Source organism: Mustela lutreola, chromosome 1 (genome assembly GCF_030435805.1).
Source record: "Mustela lutreola isolate mMusLut2 chromosome 1, mMusLut2.pri, whole genome shotgun sequence".
NCBI classification, from domain to species: domain Eukaryota; kingdom Metazoa; phylum Chordata; class Mammalia; order Carnivora; family Mustelidae; genus Mustela; species Mustela lutreola.
Genome location: NC_081290.1, coordinates 56,842,507 through 56,867,924, shown reverse-complemented (window position 1 = coordinate 56,867,924; position 25,418 = coordinate 56,842,507). Strand labels below are relative to the sequence as shown.

General features: G+C 42.1%; 1 protein-coding gene and 1 long non-coding RNA gene across 2 annotated transcripts in view; one reads left to right on the top strand and one right to left on the bottom strand.

Moving 5' to 3' along the window:
• Positions 1-25,418, top strand: part of LOC131819341 (uncharacterized) — an 88,753-nt gene that overhangs the window by 25,458 nt on the left and 37,877 nt on the right. Inside the window, exon 2 of the long non-coding RNA XR_009349157.1 lies at positions 17,622-17,715. This is a non-coding gene — a long non-coding RNA (uncharacterized LOC131819341). The remainder of the gene's footprint in view (positions 1-17,621; positions 17,716-25,418) is intronic.
• FGFBP1 (fibroblast growth factor binding protein 1) lies at positions 16,588-18,847 on the bottom strand. The gene is made up of 2 exons (XM_059154305.1): positions 18,748-18,847; positions 16,588-17,698 (listed from the first exon to the last, which is right to left on the bottom strand). The coding sequence occupies exon 2, from the start codon at positions 17,676-17,678 to the stop codon at positions 16,917-16,919; it is 762 nt and encodes a 253-aa protein (XP_059010288.1). The 5' UTR covers positions 17,679-17,698; positions 18,748-18,847; the 3' UTR covers positions 16,588-16,916.

The window sequence follows — 25,418 nt, the reverse complement described above, 5'->3', positions numbered from 1 at the left end:
ATCCAGAAGAAGGGGTATTCTTATTTTTCACTGATGTTCTCTAAGTGCCTAGCTCGTGTGTGGTACACCATAGGGGACAATTTTAATTGAATGAATTTCCATTTTATAGATGAAGTTCATGGGAGCTTTGCACACACCAATGGGGAACATGAAGCTGGGACCCAACGAGTGAGTGCATTTTGTTCCCTCAAGTTACTTCTCAAAAGATATACCAGCTTTTGCTTTCCCTTGTTTACCTTCACCCTCTTCCCCAAATGACCACATTTCTTGTTTTGTCTTTCAGGGTGTTCTCAGCCAGTTACCATACATGTGACTTTCTTATTTAATGTGGCCAGTGGGGGTGGGGGGTGGGTCCAAAGTATTCCTATTCCCAGACAGGAGGCATGACCTCTGGAGGCCATGGTCTTGGAGACCTGGTTCACATGGAACCCCTTCCTCAGCAGTCTTTGCAAGTGGCCAAATCTTTAGTTGTTCTGGGAGAGAACTTCAACTGAAAACTTGAAGAAATGCCTTGAGAAAGAAACTGACTCCCCGCCCCCCAAGATAAAAAGTGAAAGAACACAATCAGAGTAGCCTCTTATAAGCCAAATTAAATGAGCTAATAAGAATCAATGCTCTTCAAATGTTCAGTTCATTTAAACACAAAGATGATTGGTTTCTGGCCTTTCTGATTTTAATCCAACAACTCTCACCAGAGGTCTTCATCCAGCTTGATATAGCTGGCAGTTTTGTTTATAGATGTGTGTATGTAAAGTAAATCTTCAAGATTTCCTCCCTATACACCGTTATCTTGCTCAAGGTGTCTGGAGTTCTATTGGATGATTTTATATTTGAACCTTAGCTTCCTCATGTGAGTTGTAGAGAGAAGGATCTTTTCTTCTACTCTGATCTTATAGTGTGAATAATGACCTAGCCATGCACTCAGTCAATAATTCACTCAGCAGTCATTGACTGAGTACAGCCATGTGCCAGATGTTGTGCCTGGCACAGCAGATATAGAGCTCCCAGACTAGCAGTGGGGTTTAAGGGTCTGGGCAAATAACTAGGCAAGGACTGTAGAAGGTGATTGGCCCTAGTGCCTCCAGGTCTGGGCTCCATCAGTGATCTTCCCGCTTTTGAAGTATGATCAGTTTCTCCCTCTTCTGTGTCTTTCTTCTCTACCAGCTCTTTTTCAAAGCTGATTTCATACCATAAAACTCCACTGACCTGGTGGTCCTCCTGGGTATTATTCTACTTTTCTCTCTCCTCATCTAGACCTGTAAGCAGAAGAATCTGTATTCTAGTGTCTACCGCTTCATCTTCACTTCATTCTTTAACCCATGGCAATCCATCCACCAACTTTAGTCATTATTGCTCTTTCTAAAGACACCCAAAACTTACTTCCAACCCGTACTGCTTTTATCTTTTTCTTTCTAGTGTATTTAATTGTGTTGATCCTCTAGCCTCTGCTCTTGGAAACTTCATTCTCCTGCCTCTCCTTGTCTCCTCTGGTCTTTCTCTTTGTCTCCCTTGAAGTGGTTCTTCTTCTCCTGCCTCTCAGTGTTGATGCTCCCAGACAGCTTGGCCTTCTTCTCTGGACATACCCTCTCCCTGGGACATCTTATCCACTCTCATGGTGTGGAGGCCGAGAAAAATTAAGGCAATCCCACCTCAGGTTTAGCCTTAGCATAAGTACAGCCATCTTAGCTCTGGCAGCCATCTCAGACCCCTGTGCCCAAGGGCTGAACTTTCCCCTACTTTACTTTAGTTCTAAGAACCCCCACCCTGCTTTAGTAACAGGAACCCATAAATACCCCTGCCTTAACTAAGCTCGGGGTCCAAGTCCCTACTCCGCTGTGTTGGGTATACTTGGGCCCAAGCTTAAGCTTGTCGAATAAACCCTCATGTGATTGCATCAGTGTTGACTCCTTGGTGGTCTCTCGGACGCAAAAACTCAGGTATAACAATGGTTTTAAAGTAGAATTTACCTACTGACAGCTTTGATATCTAAATTTCTGGACAGAGACCAATCAATATCTGAATTCAAATCAGAGCATATGCTAGATATCTACCTTTTAATGTCCCCACATCAACTTAAATTCAGCTTGTCCCAAATGAAATTTAGTTGGTCATCCAAGAGAATCTTAGCTTTTGTCTTCATTAAGAACCATCAATTTCTGTATTTTTCTTTTTTAAAATCAAAGTTTGACCTCCTTTTTTCCTTTCTATCTATCCCCTTTTCCAGCTCCTTATCATCTCTCACCTGGATATATTCCATCTCATTCTATCTCTATCCATCTCCTTCTATCTCTAGCTCTTATTCCTTACAATCTCTCACCTTGGCCTTTCTTTTACCTGATCCAGCAGATCTCCTTAGCTCATGCCTAACTGCCTGCAGCTCTGTCTACTGAATCACTGCCATAGAGGTCTTTGTGAAAACCCATATCTGACTAAGTTTCCCCCACCTCAAACCCTTCAATGGCACCCATCAGTAATGGAATTAAAAATTGAACTTCTTAACCTGGGAGTTTTGGGTGGTCTCCATTTGCCCTTCCAGATCTTCTTGCTACCTTTCTCTAACTTTCTCTGACCTAGGAGACTGACCTTATAGATTGGTTCAGTTGGGCTCATATGCCCTCTGTCTTCTGCTTGGGTTTGGCCATTGGGAGGCACCAGAAGGATGTCAGGAGACAGGAGGGGAAAGAAGCTGAGATATTCTCCTGCATCCCTCTGGACCCCGCCAGGATTTCCTACCAAAGGCTCCAGGTCCAGTGGTGAGGGAGTGGGGTCTCTAGGGTTGAAGCCAAAGCTACCATTTTCTCTTGGCCTCTAGTAACAGCCTTTCCTTTTGCTCCTTTTGGTCTAGGGAAAGTGGGGCTGCTTGGCTCAGAGTTGCTAGTCCAGGTGTCCCACCACCCCTTGGTGGTTTCCCTCACACTGCCCATATCCTTGTAGTAGTCCCTTCATTAAATATTCTTTAGTTATCCTGCATCTTATACCTATTTCCTACAGCCCTCACTCAACTGATGACAAATGAGGCTTTCTGCAGCCCAGCTACTGCTTCATCTTCCCAGTTTCATCCTCATGCATTGCACCTCAGGAACATCCTCTTGCCTGGGGTTCTCTGCGGAGCCAAGCTTTCCCTTCTACCACACCTTTGCCCATGTTAATCCTCTAAGTCCTACGGAATCACCTCTTCCTAGAAATCTGTCTTTCCCAAGCTGGGTTTAGGCTTCTGTGTGTTTCCATTGTATTTATCACCTTCTTATTAAACTTCTCTTTTATTTTGGCATTTAAGAGTATTGAGTTAAATGACAGATGGCTTGGGTTCAAACCCTGATCCTACTTTGATTTTCCCTTTTAAAAGCAAAAGTCACTACCTTGTAGCACTGCAGTACTGGTTAAGTGAAGTAAAGGCATGCCAAATGCATAATGCAGTGCTGCATCTGTAGAAACATTCAGTAACTGTGCAGTTTTAGTCACCGTCTGCCTCTTGCTCTTGACAATAAGCTCCAGGAAGAAAAGGACCCTTTTTTATTAAATTCAGCTTTAATCACCCAAATGCAATTTAACAACTGTTATAGAGTGGCTGCTCAATGAAAAAGTGTTGAAAGAAAGAAGGAATAAAAGATGGAAAGAAGAAGGAAAGAAGTAAGGAGAGAGAAAGGGAAGGAGGCCAGGCTTGACGTAAGCACCAGGGGTGGTTGAAGACAAGAAAATGAGTCCTTTGTTGGCAAGGGATGAGAAGGGTGTGAAGGGCAGGAGGGAGCATTAGAAAAAGACTCTTACAGTTGGTCACAAGTGCAGTGTGGGGGAAGGGCACTCCAGGCAGAAACAAGCATGTGCATAGGCAAAGGCAGTTGGCTTGTATGGGCACAGAGTACCCGGAAAAAGGGCAAGTGGTTGGATTCTGCTGGACAAGGACATCTAGCAAGAGCTGAAGGTCATGGGAGGAGGAGAGCCTGGCAAAGCAGGTGGAGTCTGGAGCACTCCTGCTTGCTGCACTAAATTTGGATTGTACTCTGAAGGCTATGGGGAACCACTGAGGAGTTTGAAACAAAGGAATGACCTGATCCCATGTGCTACCCACCATCCTTTCCCATCTCTGAACAGCCCATGCCCAGCAAACAACACTTGCCCAGCATCATCTCTCCCAGCTAGCATCATTATCACCAGCTGACATCTTTGACACTTGTCATGTCTATGTGACTATTGGGAGAAAGAGCTTTAAAGTTAGGCAGATCTGGTTCTAGGTTACTGGACTTACTGAAGCCTCACTTTTCTTCCCTGTAAAATGGGCACAAGATACTGTGCCTTTCTGAGGGAGATGTTACAAGGTAATGTGTGTAAGGCTCTTCATGCTCCACCAATGGCCCCTGCTTTTCCTGATGTTAATGTTTGGGTCATGGAACTTGTTGTCTTAGCTACAGCAACAGCCCCTGTGAGATGCTCTTGGTGAATCAGAGCAACTTTAGTCATCCAAGTCCCTGTCAGGCTCTGGAACGTGGAGAGCTTCAGGCAGTTTTTCATCAGAAGCGGTCAATATTGCTTAAGTTTCTTTTTATCTGTCTGTATGAAAAAAATTGTACTTAAGCTCTGGGAACAGAGAGCTACCAATATCCTCCAACAGTAGCAGAGGGATGAATGGCTTTCTTAGTTTGAGTTTGTTTTGTGCCTTTGGCAGCATGTAGAATGGATGGAGAGCATGCATAGCTCCAGCTTGCCTCTCAACTGTCCGTTTCTTTTTAATATTTTAAGAGAGAGAGAAAAAGCACATGAGTCTGGGGAGAGGGAGGGTGAGAGGGAGAGAGAGAAGCGGGCTCCCCACTGAGAACAGAGCCTGACTCTGGGTTCAATCCCAGGATCTTGGAAACATGACCAAGCTAAGGGCAGATGCTTAACCAATGAAGCCACCCAGTCACCTCTCAACTGTCCTTCATTTTAAACAGATTTAAAAGTCCATATAGTCTTGATAATCAAGAAACCTTTCATGTATACTCTTCTGAAAGAATTGAGCTCATGGGATGTCCTCTGGCTTTTTAACTTAATTCCTAAGGAGACAATGGGTGGGGTAACATATCACCTGTCATCTTCTTATCCTACTGAAAATGTCAAGTCCAAATTCACATTCCAATGTAACAGCTCTTCCTGGTCTTTTAGAAGTTAATTACTTCTTTTATGGACAAAGAATAGTGCTATAAACCATATGACATTATTGTTTTGTGCATCAAAATGACTGAATGTTGGCAATTTCATATGGTTTAGGTTAATACAAAGTATAGTGAAAACATTTTAAAAGTACAAAGGGTAAATATATCTCTCTCCTATTCTAATTGCCTGCTTCCTCTCCCTAAAGGCAACAACTATCACTAGTGACTTGAGAAAAAATTGTATACACTTTGAGAAATATTTTACCTGCATATTAATTTATAAACATACTGAAGAGTGATATACATTTTTTAAAAAAAATTTCATTTCTCTAGCTGCATCTCTTAGAAATCCTTCCAGCTAACTCATGGTTGTTTTTAACCAATGCCTATGGATATGAAGGTTGTTTTCAGTGTTTTACTGTTATAAAACAATGCTATAACAAATGTCCTCACACACATATCCTTGGTTTGTACAAGTATACGTGGCATAAATCTCTGAAAAGGAAACTATTAAGCTAAAGGGCTTGCAATTTAAAATTTTGAGAAATACTGACAAATTCCCCTCAAAATGGGTTATACAATTTACATTCTTTCTTTCATTCTTTTTTTCTTGCTCTATTGTTTACACTTTATACTCATCAATTTCATGTCTTCCTTCATATTTGCAGATATTTTTTAGCCCATAAATGGCTTTTTAAAAAAAGATTTATCTATCTATCTATCTATCTATCTATTTATTTATTTATTTATTTGAGACAGGGCAGGCACAAGTTGGGGAGGGACAGAGGGAGAAGGAGAAGCAGACCTCCACTGACTGGGGAGCCCAGTGTGGGGCTCAATCCTGGGATCCTGAAATCATGACCTGAGCTAAAGGCAGATGCCTGACCAACTGAGCCACCCAGCGCCCCCATAAATAGCTTATTTTAATTAACAAAGCTAAACTAAAGCTGCAATACTTAAAGTGCTGGTCATTGGCCTGTTGGCTCTGAGACCTATCCCTATTATTTCCCATGATGCTTGGTATGGGGGTGAAAGGGTGGGGGGCCGAAGCAAACTCATTTCCCAGACTCCCCTGCCCACTGGCTTCTGTTAGGATTGGGTAGTGGAGTAGGAGGGAAAAAACCAGGACCCTGTTCCATTTCTCTGTTTCTGCTGGCATTCCCAGTAGCCACTGACTCTAGTCCCCTCAAGAAATCCCCCCTCAGGGTCTCAGCTCCAGCTCTGTGACCTGGCTCCTGGGATCACAATGCCTTGTTTGCCCTTTTAGATTTTCCAATATCTTTATAACTGGTTCCCCATCTAAATCCCTTCTAGTGAATTATCTTCTTTAGTCTTATATGTTTGATTCCTACCCCCACCCACCCTTAACCAGTCTCTGAACTGGGATACCCAGAGTTGACAGAAGTGAGGAGAAATGGCCATGTTTTTATCCTCTTGGTTTTTATCCATTATTGCAACAATGGAAATTGTTGCAAAATTTTTTTGGCAGGTGGTTTGGCAATGTGTTCCAAGAGCTTTAAAAATGAGTGTGCTCTTGCCCTATCTTCTAGAGATAGGTGTTGAAATATTTATGAATAAAATGTTTTATGTCTGTGATTTAATCCTGAACAATTGTGGAGGGAGGATAATTGGGACATTGTATAGATCAAATGAGATTGGCCACAAATTGATAGTTGTTTAAACTGGGTGAAGGATACTGAGACATTCATTACACTAGTCGGTTTACTTACAAATGTATGCATTTTTCAGTAATAAAAAGTCTCTTTCAAAAGCCAATTCTTAGACCTTGCAATCTACCCTCTAGGAATTTATCCTAAAGAGAAAAAATTCCTAAATGTGAAAAGAAATGACTTATCTGTAAGGATAGTTTTCAACAACAATTCTTTACAATAAACAATTGGCAACAATCTAATTTTGCAACAATGGGAGGGTCTTACCATAATTTCAACATATCACAGAATACCTTGAACACCTTAAAAAGGTGTTGCAGAAACAAGTGTATTGCCAAAGATGTTCATGATATTTTTTGTTTGTAATGATTTAAGTTAAAAAAAAGTTATAAAAGCACAAGATAATATAATCCAGTTAAAAATATTTTTACCTGTGTCTAAGGGAGAATGTGAGGGACCCACACCCAGGCACAATCAGTGTTGTCTCTTCATGGATGGGTCTGTGTTCTTTCTTACTTGTGTGCACTTTCTGGTTCATTTGCTGTTCTTCATACTATGTACTACTTTTGAATTACCAAAAATGACTAGCACATTCTCTCTGTCTGACTCCCTCTTTTCATTTTTCTTCTTCTTCTTTTTTAAAAATATTTTATTTATTTTTTGACAGAGAGAGAGATCACAAGCAGGCAGAGAGGCAGGCAGAGAGAGAGAGGAGGACGCAGGCTCCCTGCTGAGCAGAGAGCCCAATGCGGGGCTAGATCCCAGGACCCTGGGATCATGACCTGAGCTGAAGGCAGCGGCTTAACCCACTGAGCCACCCAGGTGCCCCTCTTTTCCTTCTTTTAATGGTCCTTTCTGAATGAACACTACCCTTGGTTGAGGGTGCATGTACTGGGTTAAGGAACTGAAAGGGGGTCACACCTTAGAGTCTTCCTAGCAAATGACAGTTATCACTTAACCTTTGCCCAGAGAGCTTAGGAGAAAATGAGCAGTTTGGGGATGGGGATGGGGGGTAAAGAGCAAAGTGGGTATGAAGGGAGAGCGGAGTGGCCATATTGCTTTCCACACTTGGCTGACACCTGTGATGAAGAATGTGGGGGTGAGAGGTTGTGGATGACAGAGAGAGGCACTGCGTGGCATGGTGCTTTCCCATGCCCCCAGCTATCCTGGTCTTGTCCCCTCCTACATGCCTCTGTCTATTGGACTACTTGTCCCCCCTCCTGGGATTGACTTCCAGTTTTACCTTCACCTGCCCTTTAGAACATGATGCCTCGTTTGTTGTTGTTGTTGTTGTTGTTGTTTTAAAGATTTTATTTATTTTATTTGACAGACAGAGATGACAAGTAGGCAGAGAGGCAGGCAGAGAGAGAGAGGGAAGCAGGCTCCCTGCTGAGCAGAGAGCCCGATGTGGGACTCGATCCCAGGACCCTGAGATCATGACCTGAGCCGAAGGCAGCGGCTTAACCCACTGAGCCACCCAGGTACCCATGATGCCTCGTTTTGAGGGATGTTCTCTTCTTGATAACTGCCATCCCATCTGCTGATTCATTTTTGGGCATGTGGTCTAATAATAAGGTTAAAGAACCAAGAACTAAACTATGTGCCAGAAAGACTACAAGTTGCTTCATAAACATCATTTCCTTAAATCACCAATACTGCAAAGGTGATAACATCCCCCTGTTCAGCAGACAAGAAGCTGAAAGAATCAGAGGAATGAATTGACTTGCCCAAGGCTCCCTAGGCACTGGGGTGGGGATGGGGGGCAGAAATGGTTCAAACCCAGGTTCTTGCTCTTTCTGCTACATGGTAGTTGCCTTCATGCCTGTATTTACACCTGGGAGCGTGGCTCTGGAGGCAGGCACCTGGGGAGACTCCAGGCTCTGACTCTGGCAAATGATGAACTTCCTTGCACCCCTGGTTCTCCTGACAATAGGATGGTCATGAAATGAGACCATGCAGGGAAAGCATGGTAAACAGTGCCCAGCTGAGCAGATTGCAACCTTAATTGCACATCACAGTTAACTGCAGAGCTTAAAAAATCCCTGAGCTATTCAGCCCCGTGATTCTGATATCATTGGTGTCGGAGCAGCCTGGGCAGTGAGCTTTTCTAAAGCTCCCCATGTGATTCTTACCTTTAGGTAAGGTTGGAATCACTGCCCCTAGCATGCAGGAAGCACCTAATAAAGGTTCTGTCTGGTCCTCACACCTGCTTGGTTTGGCCCTACCTGGTTCCCAGAGTCTGAGGGTTCCAACCTCAAGATTCCTGGACAACAGTGGTGTCTGTTCTGGGGTAGCCCATCTGGGCTTTTGCTTTTGCTGAACCTTAGCCTTCCCTGGTGTTACCAGTACTTGGCTTAGAGAAAATCCCATGCCCAGTTCCAGGAAAGACAATTCTAGAGCAATTATGCTGGTAGGAGTGGGTGTAGTAGGTTTTTAGGCTCAAGACACCCTAGAGGCTCTGGGAAGCCTCCTGTGGTAGAGGAGAGCCCACCCTGGCTGGTCTTCTTGGGGGCTGTCACTTGACATTGGAAGCTAGTTCAGGCAGCATACAGTATAAAAATGCCATTGCCAAGTCACATTGCACATTGTGGTCAGGTTCTAGAGTCAGTGCCTGCTTTGTAAAAACTGATTTTAGTCAAAATCACTTTTATGGCCTTCCTTTGGTTGAGTGCTAGAACAAGTCATTGGTTTGCATTTAAAGCTGAAATAAAATGCATAATTCTAAATACTGGGAGATGACTGAGCAACAGCATACTTGCATCTTCCATGTTTCATGTAGTCCCCTGTGGACCAGGGCAGAAGTTGTCTACTGCATTCATACCTTTACACTTCTCTCACTACCCCTGGCCCTCAGCAGAACACCTGCTGTTGAATGAACTGAGCAAACAGAATGTGCTACAAATTCCCCATTGTCTATGAGGGTGATTTTGTCTGCAGAGCATCTAGGACACCCCACATCTAAAGGTGTACTACCTCTTTGTGCAGGCTAGTCTATAGGAGAAAGGGTATAGAATCAGAGGACCCTAGTGTCTCCAGGACTGCCAATCAATGTTTTGGTCCTTTTAATGTGACCAAATAGTTGAGAGAGTTATCCCCAAGTTCCATCTGAGCCACTCTCTGTGTATATTTGTTTTGCCCAGTAACCCCCTTTCCCTTAAAGGTTTTAGCTTTGTTATCTCTTTAGGGAAATCTTCTCTGATTTGTGACCACTGCTTCCGTCTCCTCCAGCTACACCTGCTGACCTATGCTGATTTCACCTCCCACCCCACCATCTGGCCCTACACCATGCTTGCATCCGACAGCACATTTACATTGGAGCTTCCAGCTTCTTGAAAGTTCTCTAGCGGTCAAATGATTGGACCTGGGGCCAGATTACTTTGACTTGACTTCCATGTCTGATACTTACTAAGACCTTGAGCGAGTTTCTTGACATTGTCAATGTCGTCATAGGAAGAAGGGTAGTGCCTCCTTGTGGGAGACTATAAAGGTTAAGTGAGATAATACACATGCATAGAGCAGTGTCTGGCCTATAGTACATGCTCAGTAAACATTTTTTTTTTTTCTGCATGCTTATCCTGTTACCCAGTTCACAGCACACGGAAGACACTAGTAGCACTTGCTGCATGAATGAAGCTGAGTCTCTGAAATGTTAAGGAACATGCCAGAGTCACATGGCTAGTAAGTAGAAGATTCAGGATCAAGTCCATTTATCCATGACCAGAGCCCACTCTCTTATCTCCATGCCACCCTGCCTGAAAAAACACAGCTACTCTATACTTCCCACCCCACCTCCCCTGACTTATCTGGAGGAGATGCTAAGTTTGGCAGAAGTTATGAGCCTGCCAGGCAGAACTAGTGCATTTCCTAGAAAACAAGGCCTTTTTGATTCCTGTCTTCCAGAGAAGGAAGCCTGCTCAACCTTGGACCTTTTTATTTTTAGGTCAATGACTCCTTGCTGCCTTCCATTTCACTCTTTCCTGGCCCCTTCTGCTGCCTAGGACCCTCTCATGTTTCCAGCAATCAGATTTTCTGGGGGTCCATGTTATACTCATGTTTTCCTTCAATTCTTTTCCTTTCAAAACATCTTCATAAAATCAAAACCCTCTTTCTAATTAGGTTAGTAAATGGAGATCATGAAGGAAGGGACTTTATAATTAAGCGTGTATCAGCTGGGAGAGATGCAGACCTTGCCATCTTTGTCAGGAACCTAGAGAACAGGCAGCATCATGCCCTTTGGAAAGCATGATGTTTAATAATAATAATAACAGAAAAACTAGAACAACAAACATAATTTTTGATCAATGACTGTGTTTCAAGCAAAGAGTTTGGTAATTTATATTCTTTGACTCATTTACTTTATAAGAGTTTCTTCAGTGCTATTTTCCAGATAAGGATATTTAGACTTATTAGGACAAGAAATTTAACCTCAATCACATTTCTGAAATGGAAATTAAGGCTGAAGTTTGCCTGACAGAAAGAAATCTTGTCTCTTGATTCTCTTGTGGTTACACTGGTTTTAAAAATAATTAAACGTGTATTGAGATCCATGCTTTGTACAACATGTTAGAAAAACAGCAGTGACCAAAGCAAAGTCTGCTCTCAAGAAGCTTATATTCTAAGGAGAGGCAATAAGTCAATAAGCAAATGAAGCAAATAAATATTGTGCACTTCAGATGATGAGAGTGGTATGGGGAAAAGAAAACAACGTTGAGGACCAGGGTGGCATCTGAGTTGATATCTGAAGGAAGTAAGGGAGTTCTCCATATAGAGGGAAGAGCAAGTGCTAAGGGACTGTGGCAGGAGAGTACGGAGTGAGCTCTAGGAACAGCAAGACTAGAATGGCTGGAGCAGAGTAATCCCAGGATTACATCATAAAAGATCAGTTCAGAAAGTAGTGAGGGACTGGCTCTTATAGGGCGCTGTAAGGCTCTGCAACAATCTTTGGCATTTACTCTGAATGAGATGGCAGGCCACCGGACAGCTTTTAGCAGAGAAGTGGGGTGCTCCTACTCAGATTTTGGAAGGGATGTCGCTGCTGCTGTGCTAGAACAGACTCTACAAGGCAAGGCTGACAGCAGGAAGAAAATTAAGACACTACTGCAATAATCCAGAAAGACAGGCTGGGGCTTGGACCAGGTTGGCAGTGATCAGGTAGCAAAATGTCATATTTTGGAATATCTTCTTGAAAGTGGGGATGGCAGGAATTGTAGATAAATTAGATGAGCTCAGTGAGAGGAGTCAAGTAGGACCCTACAAGGGTTCTGACCTGCACGATGGGAAGGATGACTTTATGATTAACTAAGTTGGGAAAGACATGGAGGAGCAAGAACTGGGGGGGAACATCAGTGGAGTGTTTCTGGTATATGTTATTTAAGTCACCTTTTGGATATGCAAGTGGTGATGCTGAGTGAGGCTGGAGGTCAGAAGAGAGGTTGAGCTGAAGATGTAAATGTGTGAGTCATTGGCATGCATGTGGTATATGGACAGTGCCCCCCAGAAAGATGACCTGGGCAGCAGGTGGCTTGCAGCACTCAAGCTGTAGATATAAGGGAGGGGAGATGCTGTGGTGAGTCACTGGAAGGCAGGTTAAGAAAGTCTTTAAGTTTGCCCTAAAGAACCAGCTTTGCCTTTATCTCCTATTTTGTGGAAAGTGACTCTATCCAGGCCACGAATGTGAGAGGCCTCCTGGGCCATTAAGTAGAGGGTGGTCTTTGGGAGGTGATTCAGAACAGCCAAACTCCATTTGGCATGGTATGTCTTGAGTCCCATGTAGCCTATCTAGAACATTTCCTACTTGTCTTCTCTCTCAATTAATTGGCTCATTCATTCATTCATTCATAACCAAATCTTAGAAAAATCCATTGTGTAAGGATCACACTTTAGACTTTAAATCATGTCAAATCTTACTGAATGGATACTTAGACCTAATTTATAGATGAGGAAACTGAGAATAAGAAAAAAGTAACTTATCTCAGGTCAAATAACTAAAAATTTAAACCCAGCTTCCTATACTCTGAAGCCCATAATCTTTGCCCCTGCCATGATTTCTCTCCTCTTTTATTAACTCAATAAGTATTTGTTCAGAATAATTATATGCTGGCCTGTGACCCAGTTGCTGGGGCTATTACGATAGATGAGTTGGAGACCATCTTTGCTGTCTTATTTCCCCCACATCCAGCAAGGCTCCTAATGAATGTTTTCTTGCATATTGTTCATGAAGTGTTTCTGAGTGAGACAGCTGAAGGTGAGTACTGTATGTGTGGTGTTATGAGAACCAGTACCACAGATGATGGCTGCCCTTGCCTTTGTTGGTTCCAATCACTTTTGCCTCCTTTCCTTGTTCTGCCAAAAACAACTCAGGAGGGAGGTAGGGGAAGAAGCGAATGGGTAGGAGGCAAGGTGAGATGGGCTGGACTCCAGAGATTCAAGTCGGCACTACACTGAGTTACTACACAGAGACAGTGCTGCAGGCAGGGAGGAGGCCCTCTTAAAGCTGAGAGGTAGTTTTATGAGGAACGTAAGAAATTCCTTTACTGAGCTGCTTTAGGGGATGCAGTCATGCCATCTTGAAGCACCTCTTACCTGCCTGAGATCTTCCTGTCTCTTGCTATCAAGGGTAACTGTATCTCAATCATGCTTACACACACACAGACACAGACAGACAGACAGACAGACACACACACACACACAAGCTGGCCCTTCCACTTCATATTCAGAAAGTCTCCAGAGAGAAAATATGGAGTTCGAAGTTGGATGGAAGCTAATATAAAATCTGTGTTGTGTTTTTAAACTTGTTTTTTACTGTGTTTTAAAAAACATTGCCTTGGGATGTGACTATGAAGGAAGGCTAAGCATGAACAAAAGCTAAAGCTTTTAGCTTTTCAGCTTCTGGAGATTTCTTTTTGAAGGACATGAAAAGGACTGTAAATATGGAAGTGTATGAGACATCCTGTTCACTTTTATTTAGTCTGCATCTAAAACCACAAGTTTGGGGCACCTGGGTGGCTCAGTGGGTTAAGCCTCTGCCTTCGGCTCAGGTCATGATCCCAGGGTCCTGGGATCAAGTCCCACATCAGGCTCTCTGCTCAGCGGGGAACCTGCTTTCCCCCCCCTCTCTCTGTCTGCTTTTCTGCCTACTTGTGATCTCTGTCTATTAAATAAATAAAATCTTTAAAAAAATAAAAATAAATAAAGCCACAAGTTTCACTCTTCTCTCATCAAGTGAAGAAAATCATGAGCTTCAGACACAGAAAGGCCTGGAGGACCTCCAGACCCTGGGTTTCTCACTTTAAGGCTCTCCCACTTCAAGCTTGGGGACCTTGGAAAGTAGCTCAGCTTTTCTGGGCCTCAGTTTCCTTATCTAGAAAATGAAAATGATAACACCTAATAGACAGCATTGTTGAGGGAATTATATAAGAGAAGGGGGCAAAGTCACTGGCATATGCCAGGTTCTCCATAATTATTGTTTTTCTTTGTTATTGTGTTAGGGAAAAACCCCTCTCACTTTTTAAAGAGTTTACCTAAGGAAATTTTGAACATCCTCCACAGCGTGCCCTGTGGCTTGACTTTAGACTGTCACTTGAGTTGAACACCTTCTGTGCAAGCAGTGAGGCACTACGTGCTCTAGATTTATTGACCAATGTGAGTCTTAGAGCAGCCTTTCAAGGTGGGTTTCACCGTTCTCATTGTTGAGATAAACTTCTTGAAGTTCAGAAGAAATAAATAATTAGCATAGAGATACTGAGTGGGAAAAAACAGAGGCAAACCTCTAGCCTGAGTCTAGGAAACTTCACCATGTTGGAAACAAACCTCCCAGTTTTGGCAGTGGCTAAACACCATCAGTGAACTAAGTACCATTTCATGGGCTGGGAGTGAGCTTAGAAAGTCTTTGAATCTAGTCTGGTCAGTTCTTCAATGTTTATGTCACTCAGGCTAGACCAGAGTTATTATTTAATGACCCCTGGAAGTGTTCAACAGTCTTTTCCTTTTTCAGGACTACAAGGAACTGAGATGTATGAGTAGGGGACATCCATAGGGCTCACAATCTGTGTAGAATTTAAGGGAAAATGTCCCTTACGTGAGATGGCTACGAGAATCTTGGAATGGACAGGGATGTTGGTTCAGTTCTCTTGCCAATGGGGATAAGGTTCACAAATCAGGTCATGGCCCCTGTCCTACAATGGTTCTGTAACCTTTGATGTTCCTGAACATGCAAAACCTGAGTCAGTCATTGGAATACAAACACCATGAGAAGAGGGATATTTTTTCTTTTTGTTTGCTGCCATTTTCTAGTCCTAGAAGAGTGTCTGCCATAAAAAGTAATTTCAGGGCATTAGAACTGACTGTTCCCTCTGCTAGGAACATCCCTATTCCAGAGAGTTACTAGGCTTGGTTACTTCATACATATCTAGAATCAGAAGTCACCTCCACAGAGAAGCCTCTCCTGACCATCTGATCTAAGACTGGTTACACTTCATCACTGTTACCCCCTTTTCCTCCTTTAGTTTCCCTCTCTATCTCTTGTATGTTTGTGATTTTATCATCAATTTCCCACTGGGAAATTACCACGGGTCACTGGGAGCTGACCATCCATACACTCATCTACTATGGACAGATATATCTTCAGCACCTAGAACAGAGTCTGGCAGGTTCAGTGCTTAATAAATTACATGTTGAATGAATGCATGTATGCAGACTCCACAGGAAAAGTTTAGCACAGTGTCTGGCACATGGCAAGTGAGAGGATGAATGTTAGTGTTGATAATGTGAGTAATGACACACTTTGGATTGGCCACTGACAATCCTTAGTGTAGGTCCTGGTACTTTGGTGAGTGAAAATGGTCTCTCTTCCAAGCTACCTGCCATTCTTCTCTGCAACCGACAGAGACTCTAAAGTGAGTGAGTGATTTTTTGTTTTTTTTTTTTCTTTTTTAACCATCTTTTGTTATTCGCTTTTTGCTCTTAATGAAATTGTGACAAGGCATTAGGACCACAACCTTCTCTCTCCCCAACTCTTGAAAAAAAAGAAAAACAAAACACTTTCAGATCCTTCTTACTAACAAGTAAATGACTAACAGTAGTATCATCTCTACTTCCCACCATATTCCAGCCACCTGGTTTCTCCCAGCTTCTAGGATGTTTTATACATCTTTGCTTTGACACATGTTGTCATCTGCCCAAAGTGTCTTCATTCTGTCTCATTTCTTACCTAAGAATATTCTTTCCAAAATCCAGCTCCAGTAATACCTCTTCCATGAAGTTCAACCAGAGTTCTTCCAGCAGTTTCCATCTTCTTTTCCTGTTTACACTGGGGTTTTCATCACAGGACATTGTACTTAACCAAGCTTCTCTCCCCCAGGCCAAAAATGAACCCCTAAAAATCAGGGGTCTCACATATAGCAAGAAGAGATGCCCCGCTCTGACCTGAGTCAGTAGAGGGCATTCCTCTAGCATGTGGACTTGGTTTTACAGACCTTCTGGTTCAAATCCTTCCTTCCTTCTTACCATCTGTGAGACCCTGATTTGTTTTTTTAATGACACCATGCCTTATTTGACCCATCTGAAATCAGGGATCCTAATTATTACAGTGCAGTAAGCATCAGACACCACAGACCAATGGATGAAAGGATTAAGATAGGGATTTTGGAATGGGTCACATTGAGGATTACTTAGGATGAGTCATTACTTAGATACTTTTCCCCCAGATATGGGGACTATTTTGAGTTCATTGAAAGTAGACATAAAGAAACAAAAAATGCTTGAACATATTTCTGAAAAATACCCAGAGCTTTATTAAATTTGTTAATTCAGCAGAAAGTACATTGCACTGGAATCATCATTCAGCTCATTCAGCTCAAAGAATGGTCCTCACTGTTCATATACCCATAGCTATGTGGGGCATGGAAACATACATTGAGGTAAACAATCTCTGAAATAAAAATTTAAGGAAATGAATATAAAGTAAATTCCAAACCACAAAAACAAAAGTTACAAAATCTGTTTACATATTCCACTGCACTCTCCTAGCACAAATGTTCATTTTACTCAGAGAGCTTGACAGCATACTGAAGGACTTTGACATAGCACCTCCCAAAGGACTCTTTTCTCTTTTGACTCATTAGCATGAACTGCCCTGTACCATAGTGATGAAGAATTGGCAGATAGAGCTCCAGGATTCCCCACAGTAGTCCAGGGCCGTCTTTGTTTGGTTTATCAAGTCTGGGTCCTCCACACACTTTGGATCCTTGGTAGCTATGGTCTGAGTCTCCACTGAGCTCAAGGAGATATTCTCTTTGACCTTTTTCTGCTCCTTTGGGGATAACTCTTTGACCTTGCTAGGTTCCCTGAGGAAGGCCTTACTGACTTTGCTCTGCTCCTTGGGAGAGGGCTCCATTAACCCCTGGGTGGGTTTCTTATTCTGAATCAGAGTGGAGTCCACCAGCTTGAGATTGGATTCTGGAAACTTCTTTCTGCACACCCTGGTTTTCAGGATGGTTTTGGCATTCCCACAGATTACCTTCTGAGAGCGCAGGTTCCGACCTATTTGTTTCCAATAGACATTCTTTTTGTTTGACTCTAGGCAGGAAGTTGGATTGCCAGTAAAGACACAGGAAAATTTAGTGTCCTCTCGGGTGCACTCAACCTTCAGGGTGATGCCCTCTTCTTGCTCAGTCACCACCCATCTGCAGTTGGCATGGTCTTGAGTGACAAACTTGCCTTTGGTCAGGCGTTTGGGTGGCTCAATATGGGTCTCTCCCAGAGTAGGCAATTTGGTGCCTTTGCTGACATGTCTATTCTTTACTTCCTTTTTGCCCTTCACCAGTGACACCTGAGCAACCAGAAGGAGGAAGGAGAGCAGGGTGAGGCTATGGATCCTCATGGCTTCAGCTTGGTGGAAACCTGTTTGACAAGAGCAGGTGAGTCAGTGCTGGGCAATAGTTCAGCAATGCAGAGCTGCAGGGTAACCCTCCCTCTACACTGACATATGCCTCCTTGCTTGGAAGTGAGATCAAGAATCCTGGCTCCTGGAATTATTAGACCAGCAGCACATCTCTTCATATTTTGGCTTGAATTGAGTCCTGAATGTCAAAAACCTCCTATACTTCCACCACTCTCTGAGCCAAATAAATTCTCATTCACTACTCCCTTACTCCTATGTTTGCTCACCCACTCACTCCCTCACTCCCTCATTCCTTCATTTACTCATTAAACAAGCATTTATGGAATATCTACTCTATACCATGCACTAGACTAGATTTTTTTTTAAAAATGGCGAAAGAAGAGGTATCACTTCTATTTAACACATGCTGTATGCTATGACCTTGACCATTATTTGATTCTCCCTTGCATAATCCACTCAAGAGCTGTTCCTGGTAAGTAAAAATAAATCACCCCCAGGTAACAGATGTAGCAGCTCAGGCTCACACTGGTGAATGAATTGTTCAATATCCCATACTGGGCAAGTGACAAAATGGGAAAGGAGCTAGAACTTATCTCTTTGGCTTTTATACCACCAACTTTGCTCACCTCTTGCATTTCAACTTTACTCTGTCCTTTGGAAATATTGACAACAAATAAGAAACTTACAAACTACTTAGGGTTTCATTTGGTACAGTTCATGATAAGATGATTCATACCATTAGTGCTCCATTTTAAAAGTAATAAAGATTTTGCTTGTATAAGGGACAGACCCAGAAAAATGGTTCAGAACGTATTTCCATCCTGGGTTTGTGGTCTTTCCTTAGAATTGAAAAAGGGAGATAAACAGTCACAGGTATGTGGGCTCCTGAATGAAGGGTGGACGGGGGCCTAGGTACAACACGTAAAGACCTAGTTGTTCCTCAGGGCATTGAGACTCAGCCCGAATGGTCCCTGATAGGATCTTGAAGTCCTCAGTGTAGTGAGAAGAAAGGTGGGGAATCAAACTCGTAACAGAGCCAGACTCTTACCTTATTCGGAGTATGCAGATCCAATGTAATCTCAGATGTGGGAGTGAGGTGAGCTTGCAGGTTTACAGCGGTCTCATCTGCTGTGGCAGGCAGGGAGGTCCTTTTTATTGAAGCTCTGGCAGATGAATTTTATAACACACACCCCTGTCTATCTTTATCACACTCCTCCCAGCCAGGCCCCTTGGGAGGAAGCCAGTTACTGCAGGAAAGTGACTGGTGTAATCCTGTGGGAGGAGTTATATGTAGGGCATTATACCTGCTTCCTTCAAGTCCTTCCCTTTCCCCCGGTGGCCAGGGTAGGAGGACAGCTCAGCCTTGCAAAGACCCTTCTTGATGGGATGAGGACCCCAGCAGCAATATCTACGGGGAGAGTTATAAATAATAGCAATAGCTGTCATAGCTTCCAAGACCTGTACTAGCTCTCCCTGAATTCCCAATACACCCACCCCACAATACAGTAACCAGGACTCCTATCATTTTACAGATGGAAAATTGGAGCTTATTATACTTAGGGCTTGTTCAAGGTCACAAAACTGAGAGGATGAGGAGTCCAGAGTTGAACACTGGGACTACCCACATGCAGTCTGATCATTCCTACTGTCTCTCTCAAGGAATGTTTGTGAATGATTGCCTGCAGCTGAGGAAGCCATCTTGGTTTCCGAGTCTATTTTCACAGAGGCACCTGAAGTTACTGTGTGGACAGAAGAATCCATGGGCTCTGAAAGGCTGGTAAAGAGTGAATTCCTGGTCTGGGAATTTCTGCTGAAATCACCTTCAGGTCACACACAAGGACTTCCCTCTGGTCAGCCTTCCACAGGCAGAGTCTTATACTAGAATGACCTACATGGAATCCTGGAGATGGCATTTTAGTTGTGTGAGCTTCCCCAACCAATTAACCTCTCTGAACCTCCATTTGTTCATCTATAGATTGCTGACAACAGTAATACTTTATTTTGGGCTCATACTAAATATTTTATGGGGCTAAATTGTTCACATAAAATTAAGCAGAACAGATTTGGCTCATAATGGGGTTTCAAGTTGTGTTCATTAAAAATAGACGTGCTTGGTTTTTACAACTAGCATACTGAAGGAGACTCATTTCACAAAGATGTGGACTTCACTACATTTTGTTGCCTCACTTTTTATGATATTTGGGCACAAGAAATTTTTTTTCCTTTTTAACTCAAGTATAAGGAAACAATAGCACCAGACTGAAAGTAAATGCCAACTGACCCTTGTTTTTGGGACAGGGACAATAAAAATGGTGGATACTGTGGTAAACTGGGTAGTCCTGATAAACTAAGTGTCAACAGCCAGCATCGAATAACTGAGAGCATGTTGGCATGGGGGTCAGCATTTTCAGACCTCATGAATTTTTTTTCATATATACATTTATAAAAATAAAAGTAGATACTTGATGTACTTTTAAGAAATAGAGTAACATCCAGATGTATGGATATGAAATTAAGTTGGCATCTAATAAAAATGTTTTAAAGGATATTGTCCTGACCCACAATAAAGATACCAAAAGCATAACTATGGTGGGCTTCTTCCAGCCTGTTTGGGAATTCCAAGGTCACAGAGATATAGATATCGACTGGTTCAAGGAATTTCTTCACGAATTTCATTAGATGTGGTTATTTCCTCCAAACTCCAAGCTTTTTGTAAAATAGGATCACCCCAAGATCCATCCTCATTGTCCTGAACACCTTATTGAGCATAAACACACACTGGCAATATGATATTTTGGGGAATTATTTAGACATAGGCAAAATAAAACTTCTTTGTTTCCCAAGGAGCTATTGACCACAGTGGTCTCCTGCAAAATGAAAAATTCATCTTGATCTTCAAGAAGAAGACAAGTTCTCTGGAAGAGGAGTGTAGGTCAGAATATGAAACATATTTATAAGGAAACATGGACCTTAGGATCTTTTCTGAGAATTGTCTCTAAATTTTGCTAGGGAACATGGAACTTCGCCCAGCGGCTTTGCATGGATCTTTAGTCTTCCTGTGACCCCATCCCAACTTCTGCCTTGATTGTTCTTTTCCATGCAGGGGACACAATATTAGACCAAGTTGTGTAGTTTTTTCCCTATTGGCTCAGTCTGTCATTCCAAACTCATGTACACACACACACACACACACAAACACACACACACACTCACCCTCTAATCAGGCCACACTAAACCACTTGTTCAACATTTCCTGAATACTTGGTACACTTGCTTGCTCCATTCCTGTCTTTTTTTTTTTAATTTTAATTTTTTAAATTTTTTATAAACATATAATGTATTTTTATCCCCCAGGGTACAGGTATGTGAATCACCAGGTTTACACACTTCACAGCACTCACCATAGCACATACCCTCCCCAATGTCCATAACCCCACTCCCCTCTCCCAAACCCCCTCCCCCTAGCAACCCTCAGTTTGTTTAGTGAGATTAAGAGTCACTTATGGTTTGTCTCCCTCCCAATCCCATCTTGTTTCATTCATTCTTCTCCTACCCCCTTAACCCCCCATGTTGTATTTCCACTTCCTCTTATCAGGGAGATCATATGATAGTTGTCTTTCTCCGATTGACTTATTTTACTAAGCATGATACCCTCTAGTTCCATCCACATCGTCGCAAATGGCAAGATTTCATTTCTTTTGATGGTTGCATAGTATTCCATTGTGTATATATACCACATCTTCTTTATCCATTCATCCATTCCTGTCTTTGATCCTGCTGCTACCCTTACTTGAAATGTCCTTCCAGTTCTAGTTTGCCAGGCACACACCTGCTTGTGCTTCAAGATTCAGCTCATATGTCATCTCTTCCCCTTTGGTGTCACTGGGCCCCTCACTATTGCCTGTGTTCTCCATCCTTTCATGGATGTTCATGGAGAGAAATAGATTATCACTCCCAGTTAGTGTTTATATGTGCCAGCATTGTGATGAGGCTGCGTTATTTCACATTTCAGTAGACTGAGAAAATGATGCAATTCTACTATAATGCCCTGAGGAAACTGGAGAGGTTTGGAACCCTAGTAAGGCTGTCCACAGCAGCTTCCCACTGCTTCCTCATGCTCCAAGAATGAAGGAGGTCACTGCCTCCTGGAGGAGTATGTAAAGGCTCATTGACTTTTTCCTACACAAACCCGAAGAGAAAAGTGCATGCTGGATTTTCATGGTATAGACATGTAGCTGAGGCTCAGATAGGCTGAGGACATGCCTGACACACCACTGGAGAAGAATTAAGTGGAGGCCACTTCCAATGTTCTAATTAAAAAGAAATTAACGTGCCCAAACTTTGATAAATTGTAAACTCTCTCTCTTCTCATTCCAAATTTATATATTTTCAAATGTAAGAATATTATAAGCCTTCCAAGATAATTATAAATTTTTTCTCTTGCCCCATATCCCACCCAGGTCTCCATATCACCTGTCTTTTCCATCATAGTGTTACAGTTATAAAACAATTGAATAAACACTGATACATTATTACTAGATTCCATATTTTATTCAGCCTTCCATACTTTTTTTTTAAGATTTTATTTATTTATTTGACAGAGAGATCACATGCAGGCAGAGAGGCAGGCAGAGAGAGAGAGGGGGAAGCAGGCTCCCTGCTGAGCAGAGAGTCTGATGCGGGACTTGATCCCAGGACCCTGGGATCATGACTTGAGCCGAAGGCAGCGGCTTAACCCACTGAGCCACCCAGGCGCCCTGCCCTCCATACTTTCTACCTAATGTTCTAGGTACTAGTCACTAATAGACCTTATTTTGAAGAGTAGTTTTTGGTTCCCAGCAGAATTCCCAGAGAATTACCATATATGTATCCTGTTGCTCTCTGATACACCTACTCACACTGCCACCATCCTACATTGCAGGTGTACAATCATTATGGTTGATGAACTTTCCTTGACACATTATAATTACCCATAGCCCACAGTTTCCATAATAGTTCACTCTTGGTGTACAATCTGTGTATTTTGGCAAATGTATAATGACATATTTCCACAATTATAGCATTATACAGAGTAGTTTCACTGCCCTAAAAATCCACTGTGTGCCACATATTTATACCTCCTCCACCCAATCTCTGGTAATCACCAATCTTTATATTGTCTTCATAGTTTTGTCTTTGACGAATTCCATGTAGTTGGAATCATATAGAATTTATTCTTCTCAGATTGGTTTTTCTCACTTAGTAATAAGATTTTAAGTTTCCACCATGAGTTTTCATGGCTTGATAGCTCATTTCTTTTTAGCACAGAATAATATTTCACTTTCTGGATGTACCACAGTTTATCCAAAGAATACTAAAGAATATACCAGTTTCTTCTGATATGTTTTGGCAATTATGAATAAGCTGTTACAAACCTTCATGTGGAGATTTGGGTAAGAACGTAAGTTTTCATGTCCTAATGGATGATACCAGTCAAGATTTCATGTGACATTGAGGACTCATAACTCTTTAGGTTCCTCTTGCCTGTGATGTTTCCCACTTTCCTTGTTTCTGATGACTTGAGAGTTTTCAGGAGGACTGGGCAGGTGTTTTGAGTCTGTGTCCCTTTTGGAGTTTGCGTGGTGTTTTTATCATGACCAGACCAAGGTTATGTCTTTCTTTTCTTCATCAAATATTCAAGTGATGGATATCAGGTTTCCATTGGGGGTTCCATAAAGTCTGAACATAATTGGTGACCATCTACAGGTTAAGGCTGTTGGTTGAATGCATGTCTTATGCAATCTGGTTGGTGGCAGGGGGTTTCAAGTTGAAAAGCTGATTTTATTTTTTACTCTTATGTGTTTGTTACTGCAATATTGTTCCTTGACCTTGTGGGCTGGCACCTGCAGGTGCACTCACTGTTCTATCCCTGGGTGAGATTTTATTCTTAGCTGAGCCTTAACCATGCAATAATACCAGGCCCAAACTGGTAGAGAACCAGTCCTTTTTTCAACCGTGACCTCATGTTCAGACAAAATGCTGAATTGCTCCATCAAAGTGATATTAATTTGTTGGGTCAAATCATGTGCTTTGAAAACTTATTCATTGTCAGAAAAGGAGAAATTTGGCAAATAACATCAGCTGAAGTCTAATTAGGTGACAAAAAACACTCATCTTTAACTTACGGAACAGTACTGGCGTCCCAAATTTAAAGTCTCATCAGCCATGAGATTTCAGAATTCCCATTCAGCGAACCAGATGATGCATACTGCTAAAATTTTACTTAAGAAAAATAATGGACAGCAGAGAGTTGATGGGACAACATTCAGTATGAGTGCAAATTAAAAATATATTAAAGTTTAGTTATCTTAAAGGAATGCCCTATGTCACACTCCATAATATTGTGCCCATTTTGTTTGAAGCCATGTGCAAAACTTGGTTCTTATTCTGAATCCATCTTAAAATGAACTCATGGTTTTGTATTAAATTAAACCCCCCAAAATGTGGTAAGTAAAAATGGCAGAGTATCAGCAACTTTTAATAGATCAACCCAATAATAACAGGGGCTTTTCCCCTCAGGTAATAAAGCTGTTTGAATGTTTTACGTGTTCTTTAAAAGTTTTCTTAGTGTTTTATAACAAATTTTTCATACAAGGTAAGTTCATTCATCCTCTTTGTGTTCTTCATATCCTATTCTATTTTTAAAGAAAATCACTCTAAAACATCTTAAACATCTTACAAAGAAGTCTTGTCCATTTGGATAAAATTTCTGAAGTACACAGATGGCTGTGCGCCTATACACACATACACACACATACATACATCACATACGGGTATGAACATGTATGCACATTTGCCACCTCATTATCTTGGGGACAGAAGAAGGTCCTAGAGACCTAGGTCCTAGAGAGTCTCTCTTTTGAATTTGCAGTCTCTAATATATTTTTTCTTTTTTTCACAAAGAGTGCCAGTTTACATCCTGGAAAGTTGGCAAAGTGAGAAATTAAACTGCCCTTTCTCTGTGTTATTGCTGTGTGAGTCACCATGTCCACGAGCAAATGAATTGCTGCTCCATCACATGGAAAGGTGAAGGTATTTAGATGAAAAGTGTCATAAAACAGGTCTGGAAAGGCCTGTGAGGCACCTAGAGCAAATGGCACCTATGCCCAGAGAACAAAATACTTTCACATGCTGATCCTGTTTGGTTCCAGGAAGAACAGGGCTGACCTCTAACCAGATGTTCTTCATTCTGCGAGTCAGTCATTCACTCATTCTGTCATTCACTCATCCTATCATTCACTCATTCTGTCATTCACTCATCCTGCATTCACTCATTCTTCTCTTCACCCGAAGAGCACTCGTAAAGCACCTAATGTCCCAGGCTTTCCCTGTCATTGACTAGAATACAGTTAAGGATGACATATATGGTCCTCTTCATCAAAATGATGTTAGATAATAGGAGGGAATGGCAAGGATATTAATCATGACAATATAGGAGTAATTGCTATACTGGAGAGAAAGCTGGGGTGATCTGGGTGGGGAACTCTAACCTAGCCAGAGGCAGGGAGAATTTCTTAAGAGTCTGAGACTGGTTAAGAGCCAGTCAGTTAAGAGACACTCAGCTGGAGGAACAAGAACAGTATTTATTCAATCATTACTCAGGAATAATTCTATGTAAAGTGCTGTACTAGTCATGATGGAGAATGCAAGATGAATGTGATTTGCCTCCTACTTTCAAGA

Bases quoted from the DNA above. Each gene is read 5' to 3' on its own strand.
- FGFBP1 (XM_059154305.1), bottom strand. From the start codon at position 17,678: ATGAGGATCCATAGCCTCACCCTGCTCTCCTTCCTCCTTCTGGTTGCT.